The sequence below is a fragment of the Neomonachus schauinslandi genome, chromosome 13, assembly GCF_002201575.2.
Source record: "Neomonachus schauinslandi chromosome 13, ASM220157v2, whole genome shotgun sequence".
In the NCBI taxonomy this organism is placed as follows: domain Eukaryota; kingdom Metazoa; phylum Chordata; class Mammalia; order Carnivora; family Phocidae; genus Neomonachus; species Neomonachus schauinslandi.
Window position 1 is genome coordinate 2670679 of NC_058415.1, and position 22925 is coordinate 2693603.

General features: G+C 47.5%; 1 protein-coding gene across 1 annotated transcript in view; it reads right to left on the minus strand.

Moving 5' to 3' along the window:
• Nucleotides 1-22925, minus strand: part of SHC3 (SHC adaptor protein 3) — a 92359-nt gene that overhangs the window by 64120 nt on the left and 5314 nt on the right. The window contains exon 2 of the mRNA XM_021694406.2: nt 1826-1896. Within this exon, the coding sequence (XP_021550081.2) occupies nt 1826-1896 (71 nt within the window). The remainder of the gene's footprint in view (nt 1-1825; nt 1897-22925) is intronic.

Consider the following 22925-nt stretch of genomic DNA (forward strand, 5'->3'; position numbering starts at 1 on the left):
AAAGACTTCTTTCGACCTTGCTGTGTCAAACAGTTTCCTACGAGCGGACTCCAGCTATTACCTAAAATAAGGACCGTGTCACGTGATAGAAACAAGGCAAGAAGCAGAAAGCATGCGGAGACAAGCACAGAGTTTTCAAAAAGCCTAACAAAGCCAGAACTCAACACCAAGTTTCCTGAGTCCGAGAACGGCGCTCCCCCACAGCCCATTACGTTGGCCACCTTTGCTGGAGCCTGCATGGAACGGGATGGACACCGAGACCGCCTAATCCACTGTCTGTCCCACGGCTTCCTTTTACAATGTTATCGCTACTTCCGCCCCCGAGAGCACCGGGACCCTGATCAAGGGAGCACCGGGATTGTTCGCGCCCCCTGCCCACCACTGCTCCCCAGGCGTGTGCCCCTCCCGCGCCCCTCCGTCATTTGCCTATGCATCTGTCTCCCTAGGAGCAGGGGCCCGGCAAAGCAGGACAGCCCACACGGGCCAGCACGTGCACAGGAGGCATTAAACGTTCGACGGGTACATCAGAAGAATGTAAGTGAAATGAAACCATCTCCGAAGTGACAGGAGCTATTAAGGGAATTCAGCAGAAACGGCCGACAATTCTCTTTAACGAAACCACCGGCACACACAAGAAGGTAAACAGTCATGCAGTCCCCGTGCCCCCAGACATGGGGCCCAGCGCTCTGCCCACCGACACCTCCCTGCACCTGCCACCTCATGCCCAGGACAAACAACTGGCTGCATAAACCTTCCCACTTCCCTTTGGAATGCTCTCTGTTCAGAATACCGTTCCTTTGCCTTGGCAACTTCCATAAACCATTTTGTACAAATCGGTGGAGATGGATTCTTCCCTTAGCGCGGATTATAACATTGGTGCATTCCCACCATGTGTGCCTGGGGTCGCTTCAGAGAGAAGAGAAACAGCGCTTCTTCTGAACACAGATTTCTTCAGCGAGGAAGACGTAGTACTGCAGTGTTTACCACAATTAAAGTGTGTACATTATTTAGCAGCTCATTACCACAAATAATTGCTTTCTAAAGTTCGATCATTAGACTTTGGCTTGCTAACCCAAAGATATACAACAGGCCGATGTGAATGCCCCAAGTACGAGGCATTTTCTGAGGTCACTATTTAGACCAAATAATTCCACAAACGCGAAAGCAAGCGAAGCGCGTGGCCCACAGAAATGAGCTATTTCACGAACCCCTCCTGGCTTTCCAGTTCTCCTCTTCCAGGTGACCTGAAATGGGAATTTTCTAAAGGTTTAAGCCCTACAAGGCTATGACTTTATTAAAAACTATGCTTAACTACAGAACTGGCCCTCAAGGAGTTTAGAATCTGGTTGATGGTGGAGGATCTATACACACCTGCTCAACATCACTGACCCCTTAAACAACTGGTTGCTTCCTAAATTACTATGGCCATGAATATCTCTGCCTGCAATCCATGCATTTTATTCTCTGTGCATGTCTCTCCTGACACCTTCATTTTCTCTTTAGAAAAAAATCGCACAGTTCAGTGCATTTTGAAACACCAATCTGGTATTAGAGTTTGCGTATAAAGAAACAACCAGCACTACACGTGTCTGCAGCTTCATTATAAAGAGAACTTGGAAGCGGGAGCGTCCCCAAGGTTCTTATGTCAGAGACGCGCATCATGGACATGGACGAACATGTGGAAACCCTGAATACACCAGGTTCTGACTCCCTGTCACCATCACCAGTGCTCAAGACTTTCCCTCTGGAAATTTCTAGGCTGCTAACTCTGCAATCATTCCTTTCCGAAGTAAAATCACAGGAGTCCATGTTCAAGAGGGCTTACCTGGTAATCTGTGTTCTTGTGCTGAAGTCAAGAGACCTCATTGAGCGGAGAACTTCAATGCACCCCAAGTACTGCAAGGGGAAAAAAACGTAAATCATGAGCCCTGGGGGCAGAGATGAAGAGACAATTCCTAACTGCATCAAGGGCATTCCTGGAAGCCACACACGTTTCTTAAATCACATTTTAACTTTACGTACATTGTGAGGCTTTGTTCTCTTTCTGTAAAAGCAGTAACTCACACCCATGAGTAAGTATCCTCAGTGCCTACGTGGCACCAGACTTGACTCTTCTGAGATCCATGAGTATTTGCATTTCATTCAGAAGTACATTTTTAAAAACTTTTGTTGAGGTATAACATGTACCATAAAGTGCAGAAATCTTAAGTGCATAATTCAATAATTGCTTAAACATGTACTTGCGTGTAACCACCCCAACGTCCCAACATCGTATTTCTATTCCTTTACAAGGGTCTAGAGGTTTATAATTTCTAGAGAAAGAATGAAAACACTCTAATACCAACATTTTCACCAAATATTCATTATTTAACCAATATATTTAGTTTCAACAAACTATATATCCATTACCCTCATAGTTGCTTTATTTTGGCTTACCAGAAAACCCTCTTCTGCATTATGTAACACAAACTTTCAGAAGTTTCCATTTACACATCTAAATTTGTAGCTAAATCTTTAACCCGTTTCACACCTCTAAGTGTGTGTGCCTGTGTAAATACACGGACATAACGAGAGCTGTAGATAAACAACTAGAACGGTAGAGATACGATATTTGTGTGCCAAAGCCCTTGGGAGCTTGAAGGACAGATGTTTTATACCAATGCCTTTAAATTTAGACTTTGCAGGAAGAGGCCTCATGCTGTGGTACAGAAGAGCCTGCGTTTGAATTATTCAGAAAACCTGAATTGGAGCCTGACTCTGCCGTATCTTGTTATGTAACTTTAAGCCAAGCTTTAACGTTCTCTGGACCGGAGCCTCTACACTCACACACCGTGACTACCGCTCTCACCCTCGTGCAGCTACGCAACCCCAGCAGCACGCCAGACAGCTGCTGGAACACCACCACCACGGCCATGTGGACGCGATGAACCACATCGCAGGGGTACACAGATCAGACGACCACTGACACCGCAGAGTCCCGTGATCACAGGGACCAACATCACAGACTTCCGTGTCTACCAGGATGAGCATCGCAGGGCTATTCAACTCCTAGCACCACCAGCATCACACGGTTACACACATACTGCATCCACCATCACAGGGTTCCACGAACGATCCCACTGATCACCCACAGTGATGCCACAAGTCCTGTGAGAAGTAGGAACAACAGTGCGGGGGTGGGGGCGCCGCTGCTATCACGGTGGTGTGGACGTCATCACCACCACGGCAGGGGCGTATGAATCCCACCACCACTGTCACTCGGCTATGTGAAGACCACAACTAACCTTGCAGAGTGATGGGATGGCCGCATCCATCATTGCCACAGCATGGGGACATCACGACAATATCCCAGAACTATGTGAATTCCACCACCAGCAGCGTTACAAGTGAAGTAATTAGCGTGACCAAAGTGGCAGAATGGTGTCAACAACAACACCACTACTCCTCAAAGTTCTGTGAACACATCACCCCCACCACGCCGTTATGCAATTTCACATCCACAACTGCAGACTTACGGGAATACCCCACGACCACCATTGCAGATGTGTGACTATGACAAGAACCACGGCAGATATCTGAATATTACGCCACCCGTCAGAGAGCTGTTGAATACCACAACCAAAGTTGTGGTTATGTGAACACAACTATTCTCCATCACAGAGAAATGGGAATACTGTGAACACCACCATAGCTATGTGAATACCACCAGCAACACTGCAGTGATATTGAAGTGATCAAAGTCATCACAGAATTATCTGAATGCCACATCCGGTCTCACAGTTGTGCACTACCACGACTAACGTTGCAGAGCTATGGGAATACCAAATCGACCAACACTGCAGAGTTACATGAATACCATGATGATCATCACAGAGTTTTATGGATAATCCTCCTGGCTGCACATCAATAAACGTATCCCCACACCACCACTGCAGTTATGGAAATATAGCACCACCACCACTGTAGAGTTATGTCAACAACTACCCAACACCACAAATATCCCCACAAGCACCACTGCAGTTATTTGAACACACCACCAAGAGCATCTCAGATTCATGGGAAGACGATCAAAGTAATTGAAGAGGTCTGTGTATACTGTCACCGACATCAGAGTTATGTGACTACAACCAACAAGCTCACAGTTATGTGGATACCATGACCACCAACAGGGGGTTATGTGAAGGTCACACCAGCCCTGAAAAATTGTGTGAACACCATGACCACCATTTCTGAGTCCTGTGAAGACCATGAATGACTTTGCAGAGGTATTGGATTAGCATGTCCAACACCGTCTCAGAGCTATGTGAAGATCACCACTACGGCCGTGTAGACTTATCAGAATGCCACAACCACCCTGGCAGAACTAGGAGAATACCACCACATGGCCATCCCAGAGACACATGAACCCCACAACCATCATCACTGCCACCACCACTGTTGCAGAGACTTATGAATACCATGACCACCAACCAGGAGAGTTATGTGACTCTCCTGACCAAAGTCACAGATTTACATGAGTACCACCACCTTGCAGGGATGCATTAATGCCAACACCACCATCGTCACAGAGTTGTGTAGACACCATGACTACGTCACAGGGTTGTCTGAATCATACCATCAGCACAGTCACAAGATACATGACTAGCACCATCAGTTTCGCTCAGTCTCGCCAATGCCATGACAAATGCTGCAGGGTGGTAGGAACACCATGATGAGCTTCACAGACCATGTGAACACAACCTCCACCAACATCGCAAGGTCGTGGGAATACAAGACCACCATCACATTGTTATTTGACTACCACCTCCACCATCATCCTCGTGGTATGTGAATACTATGACCAGCCTCACAGAGTCACCAGAACAACACCAGCAACAACATCATAGAGTCACAGAAATACAACCACCACAGTTGAAGATGATGTGCACAAACACCAGCACCATGACAGGGCTATGTGGATCCATGACCAACTCATAGAGCTATGTGAATAGATAGCCAATGATGCAATTATGGGAATACTACCACCAAACTAACCATAGAGTTATGTGACTACTATGACCAACAAAATGCTGTTATGGGGACACCATGACCAACATGACCATAGGGTTACATGACTACCATGACCAACAGAATGGGGTTATGGAGACATCACAACCAACACAGCCATAGAGTTGTGTGATTACCATGACCAACACCACAGGGTTATGGAGACACCATAACCAACCTGACCATAGAGTTTTGTGACTACCATGACCAACACCGAAGAGTTATGGAGACCCCATGACCAACCCCACAGTGACATCACCACCACACAATCACAGGTATGGAACATCATGACCACCACAGCAGGCTTATGTGACTACCATGACAAATTACACAGTTCTGTGGATACCACCACACGGTAGGAGAATTACATGAACACCACCACCACCAAGGTTGCAGAGTTATGTGGATACTGTCACCCCACTACAGGATTATGTCAACACCATGGCAAATGTGCATACCTCCACCACCGCCACAGTCATGCGGACACCACAATGTCATAGAATTACGTGAACACCACCAATACCATCACAGTTTCATATGTACCACCACCACCAGTATGGAATTCCGTGATCTCCGTGACCGGCACACTTACGTAACTACCACCACGACCTCTGCAGTGGTGTGTAAACTGACTTCTCAGAGTTATGTAGGTACTGCCACCCCCACGAGCCATGTCATTACCCCCACTGCTGAGAGAGTTGTGTGAATACAGCCACCACCGCTGTCCCAGAGTTACACAAAGACCATGACAAGCTCCAGGGAGTCATATGAATACCACCACCGCCACCCTCGAGTGCTAGGTGAGTGCCACTTCTAACGTCACAGACTTGAATCACGCCCCCAAGGTCTGTAGCCATTTGCCCTCTTACCATCAATGTCTAAGCTAATTTCTATCTTTTATAACACTATATGGCACTCATCTCTGAATCTTTGACTCTCATGGGCGAAAGTATTTCTTTTTCTTTTTAATTTGCATTTCCCTGATATCTATAAAGATATGTGATTTTTCTCGCATGTGTATTCACCATTTTCACTTCTTTTTCTGTTAGCTAACTGTTGTTACCTTTGACCCAGATTCCTATTATATTCCTTATCTTTTTATTGTAGATTAATGGGATGATAATCTCCTATTCAGTCATTTTTCTCTTGATGGTTTCTACATTTTACCTGATGCAAGTTGTTACTGCAGGAACATTGTAGTAATTCCTGTAATCACATGTCTATCATGTTCTGTATGGCTCTGGAGGGTGCTGTGTTGCTCAAGAAGGTCACGATATTCTCCTAAATTGTATTTAACAATATTTTATTACTTATGTATGCATTAACTTCTTTACATGTTTTTTTTACTTTATTTATTTGAAGGGAGGCATGCACGGGCACAAGTGGGGGGAGGGGGCAGAGGGAGAGAGAGAATCCTCAAGCAGACTCCCCACTGAGTGCAGAGCCTGATGTGGGGCTCAATCTCACAACCCTGAGATCCTGACCTGAGCCAAAATCAAGACGCTTAACCAGCTAAGTCACCCAGGTGCCCCACTTCTTTATGTGTTTTGTTTAATGTTTTTTATTTGGCTTTTTAACCTATTTGGAGTTCATCTGCTTGTACAGGACATGGCACGAGTTAACAAAGTCAGCCTCCAGATGGACTCTTATTTAAGTCCGTGCCACTCATCCACGTCTTCCTGCAGTGACACGCCAACATCGTGGTATATTAAATTCTGTTTTCTGTATGGACCTTTACCTGAGCTCGATCTTATTACACCTCCTGAGTCAATTTCACGTCTCTTGTGTGTATTTCCTCTTAAGAATTTTAAAATCATGTTGTGAAGTTCCTCCACCCCTCAAAAACTGGATTCTAATGGAGATTTCCTCTTACCTGTGAAGAACTTATATTTGCTATTAAATTTTTTATCCCTAATCATGAGTATTGTCTCCATTTTAGATATTTATTGTCTTTAGTAAGACTCTGTGGCTTTATGACATATGTCCCATGCTTTTCTTCTCCAATGTATTCTAAGGCTTTTTTTTTTTTTTGGTTACCATTAGGTATGACATTTTGATTTTTTCCTTTGCACGTCTATCTGGCTTTCACCAGCAGAGAGAAAGTCTATTGATTTAGGATGTACACAGAAAATTCAATCAATAGGCGCAAGAGATGTACAAAGAACTATGGAAACTGGACAATGGGACCCAGAAAACATCCCAGCGGGGCTAGAAGACCAACATACAAAAGAAACTGTAAAGTCTTGGGGTTTGGATCCAAAAGTTCCTGCACCTGCCTCATACGAATTCCAAAAAAAAGAAAGAAAGAAAGAGAGGAGAAGAAATATTCAAGAACAAAGAGAATAAAATGTTGAGTGTTGGATGAAACAGGAGTGTCTATATTTTTAAGGCAGGCAGAAGAAATATAAAAAGACCCACTGTGGACACATAGCAGCTCTGTTTCAGGACAAAAGGATCCAGAGAGAAACATCCTGCAAGCATTCCGTGAGGGGAAGGGACACGGGTTACTCACAGAGCAAGTTCTCTTGCACACTCAGTACGAGAAGACAAACACCATCGTTGGAAGTCTGAAGAAGAGCATACCGAGCCAAGAATCTTAGATCCACCCAAACTGGCATTCAGGTGGGAGGACAAAGCGAGGACTCAGAAAGTTAACCACCCACAGACACTCCCTGAAAGAATTATTCCAGAAGAACAATGAATATAAAAAACAGGAGGATGTGGGCTAGGAGAAAAATAATAAGGAACAAATCAACAAAAGTCACTGGTACGCCTGGTGCTTCATACTTTCTGACGCATAAGTTTAAATATTTTTTTTACAGTGACAGGGAGCTACATCTCAGAAGACCCCAACACGCCTGGTTGGGGCAGACCGAAAGAAGAGGTTGGAGCTGGGCAAGCACGAGCTGGGGGGACACGCTACGTTTTTGGAGGCAGCACAGAAGTGATTAACTGCAGCAGCAAAGACAATGTTCAATCACAAACCTGTAAAAAGGCTGTAAAACTCGTAAACAATAAGAATAGGATGACTGACCTTCAAACTGCTAGAGAACAGGAGGAGGAAACAAAGAAAGACAGTCCAGCCGACAGAAAGAAGGGGGAAAGCCGGAAATGCACAAATAAAAGACATGGGAAGAATAGAAATCAAAACAACAGGAACGGGTCCAAACATCTCAGTAATCATAATAATCGTGAATCGATCAAACCCACCAATTAAAAGTCAAAGCTTTCACCCTGGTTAAAAATAAGGTGCATTACATGGAGTGACAAAGACAAAGCTGACAAGACAGAGCAGATTCTCGACCAGGCAAAGGCCAGCAAAAGAAACCAGGGATCGAAGGGGGTCATTGTCTTGTTTCCGATTGTAGGAAACACAACATGAATTAAGCTTAAGAAACATGCAAGATCAAATTGAAAAAAACCTTTAATGAAGGATAAATAAATTAAAGAAAACCTGCATCTGTGGAAAGATGTGTCATGATTTCTGGACTACAAGATTTAATACTAAACAAATATCAATTTTCCCCCAAATCAATCTATGATTTTACTGTGATGCCACCTGAAGTCTCAACAGGATTTTTTCCTAGAGCTTGAAAAATTAATTCCAAAGTTTAATGATACAGGAACATTCTGAAGAACATGAGTACGTGACGGGCCACACATCCAGACCACATGGCTGAGGGAGGCCGGGTGAGGCGTGTGCCATGCCCACCGCAGCATAGGATTGGCACGGCCTCTATGACATGCTCACCTTACCCCATCCCCAAAAATAAATCCCGAAAGGATTAAAGAGTGAAGGCTGAGGAACAAATGTACAAAAGCATTATAAGAAAACATAAAATACTATTTCTGTACCAAGGCCTAAAACTCAAAGGCCATAAGGTAACTCATGAAAATTAATAATTTTTGTTAGCAAAGACAAGCAATATAAATACCATAAAAAGAGAAGTGAAAGATTAAGAAAAAGGCAATCAATTTAACAGGGAAAAAATTAATGACCAGGCCACTCCAAGAGTTTCTGTGAGTCATTAAGTAAGCCCATCAACTCAAGAGAAAACAATGGGCAAGAGATCAGAGCAATTAAACCCAAACAGAGAGATCATTTTTCACCCAGCTGAATGCAAACTGCATGAGGAAGCAGGAAAAAGGGCCCTCCCTTATGTTCCTATAATTTGGTGAAAACTTTTTGGAAGACTCTTTGGGAGTATCTATGGAAATGGAAAAAGCACTTGTCTTTGACCCAGCAGCATCATTTGTAGATATTTATTCATGTGTGAGTGCGTGAAATTGTACGTACAAAACATTCATTGCATCACTGCCTGCATAGTTACAATGTGAACCCCCTTCTCGAATGTTCATCCATAAATGCTTGGCTAAACACTTAGGGCACATCCAAACTATGATTCCAAATGTGGCCATTTTTAAATGATTGAAGCTCAGAGGCTCCAGGAGACACTGTCACTTCCTCCACATTGTACTGGTTAAAGTAAGTCACGGGGTCAGCCCAGATTCAAGGGGAGGGGCTTGGTCCGCTGGGTCCACCTCTGGAGACAGGAGAGCAGAGATGAAGAGGGAGCCGGTGCTCCACAAGGAGCCGTGGGAAGGAGGCCCTACCTCTGATGCTGCTGCGTTGCTTACCCTTTTTATGACAAGAACATATACATCCATCACTTGTACAATCACAAAATGATGAAAAATTGTAAATACTTTCTACCAAAACAAAAAAAGACCATGCTTATAAACATGGACCTCGATGCGATGATGCAGGATTGGTCACAAAGCGTCCCCCACGGACATCTGGAGACTAACTGCAGGGACCTGGGACCTCCCTCCTGGGCCTCTGGGGCATCACCTCGCTCGGATGTGCCAGGGGAAGGGAGGTGCTCAGTGAAACCAGCCACACCTTTCAGATGGGCCTCACTGAACTCCATCCCCCAGCCTCAGCTATGGTCAGGGATGGGTGTGGGATCCCAGCCAGGCCAACGAGTCACAGTCCCAGGGTTCTGGCAGGAACTGCCTGGACCATCTACCATCCCGGAGCGGCAAGGTCCAGCGCAGCTTCTGAGAACTGACAGTTAACGGGAACTGCTCCTGAGCCGCCAAACCCTCCCCGCTGGAGAACCTTAGGAGACTTTATGAATCATTAACCCCAGTGATTTCCACCCTCAGTGACTATTAGAGGCATCTTTAAAAAGACAATAGAGTCATAGCTTCCAAATTTCGAGGGAGAATAATTTCCTGAGTGAGACTTCAATGCCCACCTAACTATACAGTAGGAGGGAAGGAAGAGTAGAGAATACTCAGATATGCTCAGATTCAGATGGTGTACCACGCAGGAACTCTCTCTGAAGGAATTCCTTGAGGTTGTGCTCAAGCAGGAATTAAAATGAAGCCAAGACAAAGAAATGGGAAGCAAGAAGCTACGTGTAATTACCAATGAAATGGTTAAGTCTATGCTAAGTCTTGGGTTGTGACATGTGACGTGTGACATTAATATGACAATTATCTGAATCTGAAGCCCCATGTTGGTCTGACGGGTGGGCCGCGCCTGGAGGAGGGAGGGTGGTGATGGTGGGGAACGGAAGGACCGGAGCCTCTTGTCTCCTTTGGGTGAGGACACTGACTAGCTGCAGACCTCAGAGCTGGTATTACAGAAACACTAGTGGTTCAAGTTGTGTGTTATGTTTTAAGGTAATTTCGAGTGACAGATACACAGAGGAAAGGCAACTCCTGTCATCAGCGGCAGGGTGAGTGCACGTGCTGGCCCAAGGGAAGATGGGGGCAAACTCTTGGGGAACCGTGTGGCCTCTCCTCCCGAAGCCAAATGTGTGCCTCCCCTGTGACCCAGCACCTCCACTCCGAGAGCGATGAGTCCATCTGCCCTCCAAACAAATGTGCAAGAACACTCATGTAGCGCTGCCCGTGAAACCCCAACACTGGAGACACAACCCAGTATCCATCCGCAGCATGATGAAGAAGCCAAGAGCAATATAGTCACACGAGGTGGTGGTGACACAGCAATGAGGACAGAAGAGCCACCACTGCACACCACAGCTCTCTCCGCAGCTGGCTCACTCTGACCACGTCACGTGGACCGAGCCCCCACCCATGGCTGACGCTCATCCAGGTACCAGCCGGACACCAGCGGACAGGGTCAGTGAGCTTGTGCACTGACTGAGGATCTGTTCTAGTGGGGAGAGCAGGTGAATCGATGTGAAGAAAGGGTCGGTCTGCTGTTCCCCTGCCGTTTGGGCTTCACATGCCACGTCCCTACCCACGCTCCGGCCACACCAAGCTTTTCATGGGTCCCACGGCCTGTGTCCACATATGTGATTTCCCCTGCCTGCAAACTCGTCTCCTCTCCCATGCCCTCCTCTGCTCCCCTTCTCGAACCCTGCCCATCCCTAATGATTCCCACCGAAGATCAGACCCCGAGAAAGGCCCCCTCCCCGCCTCAAGCAGTAGCGTTCCTGAGCCCATGAGCGCACTGTGTTGTGCGTCCACAGAACCCGCACCCGTGACCGCAGTGCCTCCTCACCGTTTGACAACTCACAGTGCTCAGTGGAGACAATGTCGGGACTCAAAACCGAGAAAAGTTAAACCTGTCATCCCTCCCTTCTTGTCAATTCCCTAAGACCCCAGCTCGCCTCCAAAATGTGGAGTTAATGCCCTGTGCCATCATCCGCAAATCCACTGCGGCCTCCAGCACCCACTTACATAATGTCATCCAGAGGATGCTGCCGGGCCGTGTCTTTACCCCTGTCCACTTTCCTAGTGCCTCACACATAATAGGTACAAATAAATGTTTGTTGAATGCATTCACCATGGGCTAACCAAATTAGAGGTGCTTTGCATATCCTCCAGTGACCAGAAATAGATGGCTTATAATACTTATTCGATCATGCAGGAATCTCATGAACCATAGCTTTCTTTTTTTTTTAAAGATTTTATTTATTTATTTGAGAGAGGGAGAATGAGAGAGAGTACATGAGAGGAGGGAGGGTCAGAGGGAGAAGCAGGCTCCTCGCTGAGCAGGGAGCCCGATGCGGGACTCGATCCCGGGACTCCAGGATCATGACCTGAGCCGAAGGCAGTTGCTTAACCAACTGAGCCACCCAGGCGCCCATGAACCATAGCTTTCTATTAACTTTTTATTTCACTTATTAGCACTAATTTGTGCTGGTTTGTGATACGTAATGTATCTGAACATTCTCTGCGTCTCTGGAATTCAGACATCTGACTGTTCTGTGGGCCTTTCCCCCTAGTGAACTAGTCCAAGTGACTGATCAAGGGTGTGCATCTGCAGGTCATTAGCAGTGACAGAAAAATGGGGGATGCTGATCTCAGCAAAGGAAGAGAGAAGCAAAAGTACATTGTATTTGCAATAAGTAGGTCTGTAATTATCTCAAAAAAAGTTTTAAAAAATTTTTTTCAGGGAAAAAAAGGTAGACTGTAACACTACTGCTATAAAATTCAACATTTGCTCTCAGTTTACCTAGGTGCCTATTTTCCCCATCTAGAGTAGCAACCTGCAAATGACTGCAGGTCACCCTCAGTTGGGACTACAGGCGTATTCCCTAAAAGATCAGCAAGTTGACATCTTCCCAATTAAATCATACGCTTAGAGTTTCCCAACGATTCTTTATCATTTTAGGATGAATATATATTCTGTGAGTTAACTACGTAATCTTTAAATCTGCATGTTAACTGGCCTGTGGCTTTGAAGCCAAGTATACCATAATTCCACAATTCAACACTTACCCAGTGCTTTTATGTGCCAAGCATGGGGTATACACATGGACAAGAAAGACCCCTGGCTTCCAATTTCACGCCTGTCTTCTGTTCAGTGAAAAGCATGAGACAACAGTTGCTGGTCTGGCAAATGACAAAGTCCCGAAGAACGTGCACGTATTTGCGCATTTTGCTGGCTAGTCTGGCAAGAGCGGACTTTGGACGCACACAGCCCTAGGTTACAGAGCCACTACCTGGCTGACCACCTGTGTGAGCCTCAGCAAATCCTTGGACATTTCTGAGTCCCTGTTTCTCCATCTGTAGAATGGGATGACTGTGAGATATACCCAAGACGGCATGGGTTTTAAACAAGCAGCATTACGCCACGGATCATCAACACAAGCACTGGACTCCATACTCCGAGCATTGACTCTTCATCCACAGCACATTCCTGCGATAAGCATTTCCAACTGGCTTTTCATAAAACTTGCCCCAACGCGCACATCAGCTCACGTTTCCCCTCTGTCTTTGCCAACTCTGCAGGATGCCATTATGGGTGATTTATTTTCATTTTGTTATTTATCTGAATATCATAATTTTTACAATAAACTTGACTGCTTCAGAAATGAGATTTTGCTGACAGGTCAATGCCCCATCTCTTTCGTCTAATCCAGGGCAACGATGAGGGGTGCAGTCAGAACGGGCTGCCCCTCTGCCCTCCCAAGACCCTTCTCACTGCCCCTGTTATTCAGAGCACCTTCCTCCCTCCTCTTCCAGACAACTGCCGCTTACATTCGGGCCTCAGATCCTCCACGAAGTCACTTACCTCTGGCTCATTTTATTTAGCATGGCTGCATTTTTTGTGATTATGTTTTATTGAAATATAATTCACATGCCATCAGAATTCATCATTTTGAAGTGTTCAACCCCGTCATTTTCAGGATATTCACAGTACGGTCCAACCACCACGACTATTTAATTCCAGAACATCATTATCACCCTAAAAAGAAGCCTGGATAGGGACCCCTCAGGAGTCGCTCCCCACGCCCAACTCCTGGCAAACCCTAATCCACTTCCTGTCTCTGCAGAGTTGGTGGTTGTGGACGTTTTAAGAGGAATCAGGCGGTATGTGCGTGTCTTTTTGTGTCTGGCTTCCTCACCTGTCACAGCTTTTCAGGGTCCATCCATGCTATAGTGGGCGTCAGCATTTCACTTCTTTTTATAGCTGAATACTAATCCATTGTATGGACAGACCACATTCTGCTTCTCCGTTCACAGCTGGTGGACAGCTGGTTGTTTCCACGTCAGGGCATTATGAGCAATGGTGCTGTGAGCATCCACGAAGGAGTCTCCCTGTGAACATGGATCCTCAGTTCTCTTGGGCATTCCCCCGTGAGTGGAATCGGGGGTCACGTGGCAACTCTGTTTAGCCTTTTCAGGAGCAGCGGCAGTGTTCTACGTCCCTGTCACCGGTGGAGGAGTCCCAGTTTCCCACAGCCTTGTTATCGCCCATCGTTTTTATTTTAGCTGACCTAGTGGGCGTGAGGTGGGACTTCATGGTGGTTTCGATTTGCAATTCCCTGATGACGCTGAGCATCTTCTCACATGTTTATGAGCCATCTGTATGTCTTTTTCAGAAAGATGTCTATTCAAATCCTTTGCTTATTTTTTAATAAGGTTATTTTTATTTTTATTGTTGAGGTGAAATAATTCTTCATATATTCTGGATGCCAGTCCCTCATCAGACACACGACTTGCAAATATTTTCTCCCATTCTTCGGTTGTCTTTTTACTTTCTTGGTGGTGTCCTTTGAAGCACAAACGTTTTTCATCTTGATAAGTTCAATTTATCTATGTTTGTTGTTGCCTGTGTCTTTGGGGTCATATTTTAGAAACCATTGCCTAATCCGAGGTCACAAATATTTACCCTTGTGTGTTTTCCATGAGTTTTATGGTTTTAGCTCTCACAATTAGGGCTTTCATCCATTTGGAGTTCATTTCTTATGTGATGTGAGAAAGGCTCCAACTTCATTCTTTCCCATGTGAACATCTAGTTGTCCCACACCATCTACTGAAGACAATTCTCCATCGAATGGCCTTGGCACTTTTGTCAAAAATCAACTGACCAAAAAATGTATGGGCTTACTTCTGGTCTCTCAATTCTGTTTCATTGATCTAAGTGCCTATACTTAGGCCCATAATATAGTTCTTTAAATCAGAAAATGTGAGTCCTCTAACTTTGTTCCTCTTCATCAAGATGGTTTTGGCTATTTGGGGCATTGATGTATTTTATAAACTATTTGATTAGTGGTTTAATCAAGTCTCTATTTGATTAGTTTATTTATTTGGTGAGTCTGACTTCTTCACCAGAACATAAGTTGAAGGACAGCAGAGACCACATCTCCTTTTTTTATTCCCAAATGTGCCATCATTACCTATATGGGGCCTAACACATAATATAAACTCAGTGCAATTTGTTAAATAAATGAATGATCAAACACTCAATTTTTATAATGATAAATAGAAACAGCCTAAATATGCAAAAATAGGACAATGTTGGGGGCGCCTGGGGTGGCTCAGTCGTTAAGCGTCTGCCTTTGGCTCGGGTCATGGTCCCAGGGTCCTGGGACTGAGCCCTGCGTAGGGCTCCCTACTCGGCGGGAAGCTTGCTTCTCCCTCTCCCACTCCCCCTGCTTGTGTTCCCTCTCCTGCTGTGTCTCTCTCTGTCAAATAAATAAATAAAAAATCTTTAAAAAAACAAAAATAGGACAATGTTTAAGTAAGTTATAAAAATTAATGGGATAGAATATCATGCAACTATTAAAAACCATGCCTTCCAATAATATTTAATGATTTGGAGAATCACTGAGCCTGACCTCAATTTTGCATAAGTGAAAATAAAGGACGAAAAAAGTCATGGAAATTTTGATAGAAGTCATCACGGAAGTCCGGGATTACAGTTGATTTTAATTTCTTCTTTTGCTTTTCACTATTTTCGACTTTTTTCTGTAATTAGCATGTATCGCTTCCATAAAAGAAAGCTAAGCATGGTTAACTAAAAGTATCCACAGACATCCAGTTGTTGCATGGACATCTGGATTTGCAGTCATAGTGATCCCCTGCTGGGATTTTGTTGTTCATGAAGCCGACCCCTAGTGACTTGAATGGTTTCAAATTCTATCGTGGAGGGGGCCACATGTGAAATCAGGGTTGAAGCCGTGGGTTGTAAAATCAGTATAGACGAGCCTCTGGCCCAGTCTCATCCATGACGTGGTGAATCGTCACTCAACAACCTGTGAGAACCCAAGGCCAGGGAGGGTTGTGAACTTCGCCTCTTCCAAACCCCCAGTGGGGACCAGTGAGCCTGAGCACGTGCAAGTGCTACCACCCACACAATCAGAGTTCAAATGTCATCAACCTACAGAGTGGCAACTTTAAATTCAAGTAAAATTCTGTCTGCAATCGCTACTGAAAAATCAGAGACTCCAAAATGACTTGATTTAGGGATACTTATTTTGTTATGACTGTTTATATATATTTGAGAATAGGCTAACTCTAGATTTCACTAATTTGCCTCATCTACTTTATATAGGATTACAGATCATTAAAGGTATATACTTAACAAAATTTCCTACAAAAACAGCCTTAAATTTGTTGAGAAGATACTATTCATGTTAAAGGAATGGCCATGCCTAACAGCCCCAGTTTGGCCAATATTGCTAAGTATTTTTTTCATTTAACAGGTCAGGGACGTAAACTAATCCAGAATACTGGGCCCCCGCACTGACTGGCTGGGGAATGAAGGAGCCCAGCAGGGCCTGGGAATACGGTCAGGAGTCTGCGTGGGCGTCACATGCGTATATATGTGCTCACTGACCTGAACGTTTAAGGTGGCATGGTTTGCTACACACGGACCAAAAAAATATTTTGAAAAAGATCATTGCTTTTAAGAGAGTCTTTGAAATGATTTTATTTTTAATGCTCATCTTTTTCTGATAAATAACGTGTGTTCATTCTACAAAACTTTGGAAAATACTATCAGCATCAAAAAATTAAAATCCTTTCTAATCCACCCTCCACAACAACTTGGCATGATGATAAATGCCGCTTGAAGCCCCGGGACAGCTCAGCTCTGTTTACCTCCTTATAGGGTGGATGTCAAGCTCTCTACCAACACCGGTCAACTTGGACCCCGACGCACCAGCTGCGGCCGCACAGACCTGCCCACCCTGACCACGTCTGCCTCCACCATTCAGGCTGCTTCCTCCCACCAGCTGCAGGTTACTACCCAGCCATTCGCTGCCCCCCCAAGATAGGCCCGTGCCCCCTCCTGCTGTGGCCCCAAGACCCTCTGCAGAAGCTGTGAAGCTGAGAACCCGAGGCAGGGGCCAGGAAGGCCATCGGTCCCCTCCACCGTCCCCCCCACCCCAGGCTGGACCTCCACACCTGCCCCGTGGAGCAGGTTCACCTGAGTCAGGAGGTGGGCTGACCAGTCTCGTCACAGGACAGAACTCTTCCTCCAGTAATGGAGTCACCGACCTCGCTCACACAGAGAAGGCAGAGGTCGGCCCTGATCCCTGGAGCTCTGGAGAGCTGAGCCCCGGCCTCAGGTTCAAGGGCCACGGGCGGCCCAAACAGCCAGCATTCACGTGCCACCTGCCAGGCCTGGTACCAGCCGCCCTTCCGCCGTGCTCTGCCCCACGTCAGACGAGGGACTTGAGGCTCAGAGGCGCCCCCGGGAAGCAGAAGGCGAAGAGCTAAGTAAAGCCGTCCTCCCGTCCAGAGGCCCGGGGCACCCAGAGCCAGACACGCGCTCCACCGGTGGGCACGGCACCGCAGGACAGCCTGGGGGGACACGAGGGCTGGCCACCGAAACAGGTGACGACCCGCTTTTGGCTTGCCCGTGTTCTTTTCGGGTTTCCTCCCGCTTCCAGACAGGGAGGAAGCTGGCCATTTGGGTTCAGCAAACCCTGCATCCAAGCTTCCTTCTCTCTCCGTCTTTCATCTCACGGAGAAGATTATATTAACACAAGTGCCATCTCAGCTTTCATCAAAGCAACCAGGAAGCCTTTGTGAGTGCTGGCTGGTGGCGTGTGTCATCCGCCTCACGTATGGCGGGGACGCTGAGTCAGAGGGAGGAAGGACGGCCAGGGCTCGGGTAAAAGGAAACCACTGAGCTCCGTTTCAACCGAAAATCACAGCAGTGCAAGAGGCCGCATCTGTTCTTCAAAGTCAAAGGGGGCGAGCGGAGCAACACTCCAGAAGCACATACCGGAGCTGCTGCTAAAGCCCCGTCACAGCTGATGTGCGAAGGACGCAAAGCTAGCCGGCCCTTTCTATTCAGGCGTGTCCCCATTTACCACCAGGGTCCCCACTCGGACCCCGCACTAGCTGCTTGGTCTTAGAAAATGCCATCTGTCCCCTTGAGCACTGCTTTTCTTCAGTCCTCCTTCCCCCTAAAATAAGCTGGCCTGGGCCCCGCTCGCTCACAGTCCTGGATCTCTGCCACACTGGAGCATGCTCTGCACCACAGGCCCTTTGCACGGAGCCGGCCGGGCTCTCCTCGCCCCAAGGAAGCAGCCATGGGCCATGCCTGCTCTGGAGAGCACGGGGCCGGCCGGGAGCCATGGCGGGATCTGCGAGACAGCCCCCATCCCATTCCTGCCGCGCTGATCTCTGTCTTCTCTCTTTTCATCTTGCTGGGTTTATCCATCTCATTGATTTTTTTCCTATTGATTTTCTGTTTTTCATTTCATTGCTTTCTGCCTTTACCTTTGTGATTTCCTTCCTGCTGCTTTCTTTCCATGTATTTTGTTCTTCTTTTTTAGCGTCTTGAGAGAGACACTTAGATTATTGGTGGGAGAAATGTCCTCTTCTCCCGTGCAAGCACCTGGTGCCGCGAATGTCCCTCCCTGCTCTGTTCCATCGCATCCCGCATACTTTGATATGTGGTGCCTTCATGTTCATTCAGTTCTGTGTATTTTTAAATTTCCTTTGAGATGTCGCCTTTGTCCTTTGTTATTTATAGGCATGTTGCCTAATTTCCAAGTGTTTGGAGATTTTCCCGTTGTCTTTCTTCATGAATTTCTAATTTGAATCCATTCTGAGTTTCGATCATTCTGCTTAGACTCGTTCTTCGGCTCCAGCTAGGGTCTATCTTGTCGGCCGCCGCACGGGCACCAGATAAACCCACTTCCTCTGCTTTGGCTTCACCGAGTACTCTATGCGTGGCCCTGGCTTGTGGGGTTGAGTGTCGCTCGGTCCCATGTGGCCCTGTTGATTTTCTGCACGGAGCCCGGCGGCGGCTCAGGGTAGGCTGCCGGAGGCTCCCACCAGCACTGTGCTTGTCCCCGTCTCGAGACACACATCATTGCATCATGCTCTCTGCTCGCCTGACCATCCCTCGTGAAGATCTCTTCCAGTCAACCACGGCAGGACTCTCAGGCTCGGTCTTAAATGGCTGCACGTGGCCGCAGGGTGTGGACGCATCAGAACTCGCTGCCCACCCCACCCCCACCCCTTCTGTGACGGGGCATTCGCTTTGCTGGACAGGCAGCACAATCCCCAGGGGCCACTGCACTGGCCTTCTCCATTGCAATTCTGAGCCCCGATGGCAGAGGCTGTGGCTGGAGGCCCGTAGGAGTCCCGTGGCCTGCAGCAGGCAGTGGGCGTGGAGGGTGGGTGGCAGAGGTGAGTGTGCATTGAGCCTTTTAATAAAAGGAAGTGTGACTCCGAGAATCATGAATAATGCTGCTTGGAGATCACAAGGAACCAGCTGTAAGGGAAGCCCTACCCCCCTTTCCTGGATCTCAGGCAAAGATGAACTCACCCCCATTGTGTGGGCATATGAGCTAAGGCCCAGATTATCCTCAGGACAGGGCAAAACTCTAAGAATAGCCTGAATGGCAATTGGACCAGGTTCCTTCTACGGGTAGAATCTTACATGGGAATCTACAGGCTGGGATGTGAGCAGATCAGAGAAGCCAAGAAACAGTGAGGTCGAGTCTGTGGGCGGCGGAGTAAGAAACGTTAGCTTAGAGAAACAGAGGAGCGGACACATACCTCGGGGACCTCACCTGGTGAGGAAGGAGATCTGCCCTACCAACGCCGGCAATCCCCCGGGGACAGCAGCACACGGGCCCCTCCAGTAAATGGGGAGCATCCCCCCGACTCTGAGGCGCAGCAGCCTGAGCCACTGACACGTGGAGGCTGAAGCCTTGCTGCCCTCTGACCTGGGCCAGCCCGGTGGAAGGTCAGCCCCATCCGAGCAAACGCCGGGCTGCTCGCTCCTCCAGTGGGTTTCCTGCACTGACTCCCCGGCCTGGAGCATCCGCCAGCCCCCCGCCCGCACAGACCTGACAGTCTCCCAGGACCTGCACCCGCCCCGGCCCTCCGTGAAGCCTTCCTGCCAGCTCCAAGCCCCCTCCACCCTCCCCAGGCCACCAGCAGCTTACTGGACATGAACCTGCTTGTGTGTTTCCAATGGAGCATCGTTCCCTGCTCAACGGGATCGTGCACTCCTTTTGGAAAACAGTCCTGAACCTCCTTCACAACCTAGAATCCCCTCCATGGGGGACTGATGGCCCCCGCAAAACACTTCCTGCATCCACTCACCCTCCCTCATCTTTTTCATAAATCCGGTGCTTTCCTTGGAGGTGGGGGCACCAGGAAGTGCTCAGGAGGTTAGCTTTCTGGGTGGAAATGTCCTGGTGAAATCTGGCTATACAATATTTAACTTCATAATGACCACTCACAGCTCTCATTAAAGCTGATTCTCTTACCGAAACCTTCCCATAATGAGCTTTAAAGAGAATTCGTGGGTCTGCTAATCATGCTTCCCATCTACAGAACAGCCTGTGAGGACTCTGGCTGGACCCTGCACACATGTCTGTTCATATAAAGAGTAATTATCGAGCAATCTTTTAATAGAAAAGAATCCAAAATGTGCCTCTTTGGAGTTAAATTCTTAACAGCCACGTACATGTAAGTAGGCCCCAGGTCACCCCCCTGACTGGTCCTCTCTGCTCTGCCTGGATCCCCCCTGGCCCTCAGCTGCCTCTCTCCCTGGTCTCTGCCACTGTCTGCCTACCCGAGGCTCTGCGCCCAGAGGAGTCTTGGGAATACCTGGAGGACCACCGTCCCCACAGCTCCTGGCCTCATCACACATGGAACCCCCCCAAGGAGTGACTTCCCCCATAGGGAGTGACTTCCTTGAGAGCGGGGGCCATTTGATTTCTCTTGGGTTCTCAGGGGCCCCAGGGGTAGGCACCTGCTGGGGATGGAAGTGATGACTACAAAGGCAAACTGGGAGCCTAGGGCCTTTACGGAGAGATCCTTAGCTCACAGAGCTTTATTAGAATAAAGGCCAAGACGGGGTAGAGAGAAGGGCCCAGATGGGGAGAATGTGAGTGAAGGCCAGAGGTGCAGCAGGTCTGGGGGGAACCAGCTCTTTCCTGTGGCCAGAGTGTTGGGGCTCAGAGGACAAGACAAGGGCCAGACCGTGAACGACTGTGTCTCCTGACGAGGAGCCGGATAGACCTCTGCCTGCAAAGGCCAGCAGCAGAGAGCATTCAAACAGGAAGCCAAGACACGTATGTCACAAAGATAAATGATTCACCACATTAACAGAAGAAGGTGAAAAATACCTATTTATCTCACTAGATGCTGAAAAAGCCCTTGAAGAAATTCAACAACCATTTCAGATGTTTTTTTTTTTTGAAAACTAGGGTTATAGGAATTATGTCTTGACGTGGGTTCCACCTGTTCGTGCTGGGAGGGGCAGGCTGGGCACATCGGTGGGCCGTGGTCCCAGCCCTGGGGTGGGTGGGGGGCAGGTGAAACCACACGGGCATGGCTTGGTCTGTGGGGGTTTTAGCGCAATTGAAAATCGGTACCCACGTGAGGCCCACCCACTCAGGAGGCCACCCCCATGCTCAGTGCCCCCACCATAAAGACACCCTCATCCACTGCATACTGTAGATCTTCTATGCTAAATTCAAATTTTTCTTTCTGTTCTTTACCAATATGCATGACTGGCCATTTCTTTCCATATCATCTGAAACCATCTCACTTCTGAATTGAACAATTCCGTTTGACTTCATCAGTCCTTGACGATTTTCATTTAACGGGCTGGGTCCTCACCGTACTTCCTCTGAACCCACCGAACATCGCGGGCAGGAGTGCCGTGCAGTCTGGCCCTGACCCTGAGCGGCACGGCCAGGGCACGGCGGAGCAGGCCCCTCTCCACCAGCCCCGGGGGGCTGTTGGGAGCACGAGGTGTCCCGCCATGACACCAGCCACCACCAGAGACAGGCCACCCTGCTGGGCCACGTCCCTGCGCCGAGGCGCCACATCCAGGCGAGGGCTATGGGCTTTGCACACCTTTGGGACGAGCCTATTGGCTGGAAAGCCAGCCTCTCACGTGGGTTTGCACGTTCGCTGCCCGCATTCTCCGTTACCAGGACTTTGCTGAAATAACATGTATCATGCCTTCCTCACCAATAAGACATAATCAAAGATAAAACACAGCGGGAAAATAGAGAAGAAAGAAGTCTATGCTTTGCAGGATTAAAGTGTGGTCAAGAGCTTATCTTTCCCAGAATGATTTTCTCTTAAACATGAATATGAAAAAATGAATGAGATAATCAGGTATTTCTGTAAATATGACGTTTAGTATTTTCTTTTCTTTCTTTTTTTTTTTTTTTAAAGATTTATTTGACAGAGAGAGACACAGCAAGAGAGGGGAACACAAGCAGGGGGAGTGGGAGAGGGAGAGAGAGAAGCAGGATCCCCTCTGAGCAGGGAGCCCGACGCGGGACTCGATCCCAGGGCCCTGGGATCATGACCTGAGCCGAAGGCAGACGCTTAACGACTGAGCCACCCAGGCGCCCCAACGTTTAGTATTTTCTAACACGAAAGAAAATCACCCCTGTCCAAAGTCATCACAAGTTGTCTACCTGTTTGGTGTGCGTATCTGTGTGTATGTGTGTGTGTGTTTGTGCATGTGTGTGGTGTGTGTGTTGTGTGTGTGGTGTGTGGTGTGTGTGTTGTGTGTGTTGTGTGTTGTGTGTGTTGTGTGGTGTGTGTGTGGTGCATGTGGTGTGTGGTGTGTGTGTGGTGTGTGGTGTGTGGTGTGTGTGGTGTGTGTG